This window comes from Microtus ochrogaster, chromosome 8 (genome assembly GCF_000317375.1).
Source record: "Microtus ochrogaster isolate Prairie Vole_2 chromosome 8, MicOch1.0, whole genome shotgun sequence".
NCBI classification, from domain to species: Eukaryota; Metazoa; Chordata; class Mammalia; order Rodentia; family Cricetidae; genus Microtus; species Microtus ochrogaster.
Window position 1 is genome coordinate 63,006,525 of NC_022015.1, and position 2,272 is coordinate 63,008,796.

The 2,272-nt window shown below is 44.8% G+C and overlaps 1 protein-coding gene across 1 annotated transcript; it reads left to right on the plus strand.

The window, feature by feature from the left end:
• The first annotated feature begins 245 nt into the window (after nucleotides 1-245).
• On the plus strand, nucleotides 246-1,958 carry LOC101982668 (interferon-induced protein with tetratricopeptide repeats 1-like). The gene is made up of 2 exons (XM_013348041.2): nucleotides 246-1,580; nucleotides 1,880-1,958. The coding sequence occupies exon 1, from the start codon at nucleotides 261-263 to the stop codon at nucleotides 1,563-1,565; it is 1,305 nt and encodes a 434-aa protein (XP_013203495.1). The 5' UTR covers nucleotides 246-260; the 3' UTR covers nucleotides 1,566-1,580; nucleotides 1,880-1,958.
• The last annotated feature ends 314 nt before the right edge of the window (nucleotides 1,959-2,272 follow it).

The following is a 2,272-nucleotide window of genomic DNA, read 5'->3' on the forward strand; positions in this document are numbered from 1 at the left end:
AAATTGTTATGTGAAATTACTCCCTATGATAAGAGAAATAAACACACAGGAGGAATAAAAACTGGCAGCAGGAATGTTGGGAGAGAAGGTGTTTGGCAACTTACAGAGCTGGCTTGATTTCCAGTATACAGAGTGTGTAAAAAATATCAGTAACTGGGCTCTGTTTTTACAGTGAAGAACCTCATAGAACTCTCATCCACAACAGCCTGCTTGAGCTGAGCTGTCACTTTACTTGGAAGTTGGTTATAGAAGACGCGGGCATGCCTGATTTGGAAAGGAGAATCGTTGATGAAGATTTACCTGACCCCAACCACAGCATAACGATGCTCAACCTCTTGGCCTATGTGAGACACCTGAAAGGCCAGCATGAGGAAGCCCTGCAGAGCCTGAAAGAAGCAGAAGACTTGATCCAGGAAGAGCCACTGGGCAAGAGAAGCCTGGTGACCTGGGGCAACTGTGCCTGGGTGCATTACCACATGGGCAGCTTGGCAGAAGCCCAGAGCTACCTGGACAAGGTGGAGAATACTTGCAAGGACTTTGCAAGTCCCTTCCGCTACAGGATGGAGTGTGCCGAGATGCACTGTGAGGAAGGCTGGGCCTTGCTGAAGTGTGGAAAACAGAATTATAGCCGCGCCATGGACTGCTTTGCAAAAGCTCTGGATGCTGATTCTGAAAACCCCGAATACAGCATTGGCTATGCTGTCGCCGCCTATCGCCAGGATTTCAATGACAGTAGTATTTCTCTGGAACCCCTGAGGAAGGCTGTCAGGTTAAATCCAGCGGATCCATACATTAAAGTTCTCCTTGCCCTAAAGCTGCACAACTTGGGAGAATCAGATGAAGCAATAAGATACGCTGAAGAAGCTCAGGCCAACATATCTTCCCAGACCTATGTCTTGGGATATTTGGCCAAATTTTACCGATGGAAAGGTATTGTGGAGAAAGCTCTTCACTTCCTTCATTTAGCCTTGCAGGCAAAACCTTTCTCAGCCTTCTTGCATTACGAGACTGGACGTTGCTACAAGAGACAACTGATCCAAATAAAGGAAGCTACAAACATGCGACCTAGAGGTCAGGATAGAAGAATAGCAGACCAATTGATCTGTTTGGCTATGGCTCACCTTAAAAAGACTTTAGAACTGAAACCCACACATGAGGCAGCTTACGTTCATCTGGCTGAACTGTACAGAGAAACTGGCCAATTAGAAGAGGCAGAGGAGAATTTTCAGAAAGCGTTGAGCATGAGGGGCCTTGATGGTTCCACACAGCAGGACATCCATTTCCGCTATGGTCGTTTCCAACTTTACAATATGAGATCAGAAGAAACAGCAATCACCCATTACATAAAGGGTTTGAAAATAGAAGTAACTTCTTCCTATACCAAAGACAAGCTTCTCAATGCTTTGAAGAACCTGGCTGAAAGACGCATTCGTCGGAATTTTCATGTTGTGGAAGGCTTCGGCCTTCTTGGGTTTGTCTACAGACTCAGAGGGGACACAAGCAGGGCTCTGGAATACTACGAGCAGGCCCTGAGACTCACAGAAACATTGAATCCTGAGTTTTGAAGCACAGTTCACCAAGTAACTTATTAAGCATTCTCCCAACTCATTATTCGTGTGTGTGTGTGTGTGTGTGTGTGTGTGTGTGTGTGTGTGTGTGTGTGTGTAGCTGTTGCCTTAAATACGTGGAACCAGATGAAGCAAGTTAAGATGATTTCTTCTCTGTATTCTGTCTTTCTGCAGGTCTGTTTTTGTTTGGTTTTGTTTATTTAGTTGGTAGGGTTTGTTTTCTTCTTGGAGCAGTGTCTGTGATAGGTGCTTCCATCCTCCTATCCCACTTGGCTGCACTCCCTGACCATGGTTGATTCCTTCTCTTCTAGACACCTGTGAGCTGCTGGACCAACAAGAACCACTTTCGCTATGAGTGTGCCTTTGGAGTCCATGACCTACATCCTCAGCCTTCGAGTACCCTGATCAAAGGACACTTCACCAAAGAAGGCTTATTTTTCATGCTTGAGGAATCTCAGACATTCAGCAATATGGGAGAGCAAATTAAATGAGCAAGACTGAGCACTAAAAAGGGAGGAATTCGGGATTCTCCTATAGTGATAATCCAGTCCATAGTTCTGTTCCTACAGGCCCCATGATAGCCATAACCTGCTGGTCAATGAGCTTAAATTTATAATCAACACAACCTTCTATATCAAATTTATATCTCAAACAATTGTGGTGTGTAGTGGATTTTAATTGGATTTTGATAAATAAAGACTGCC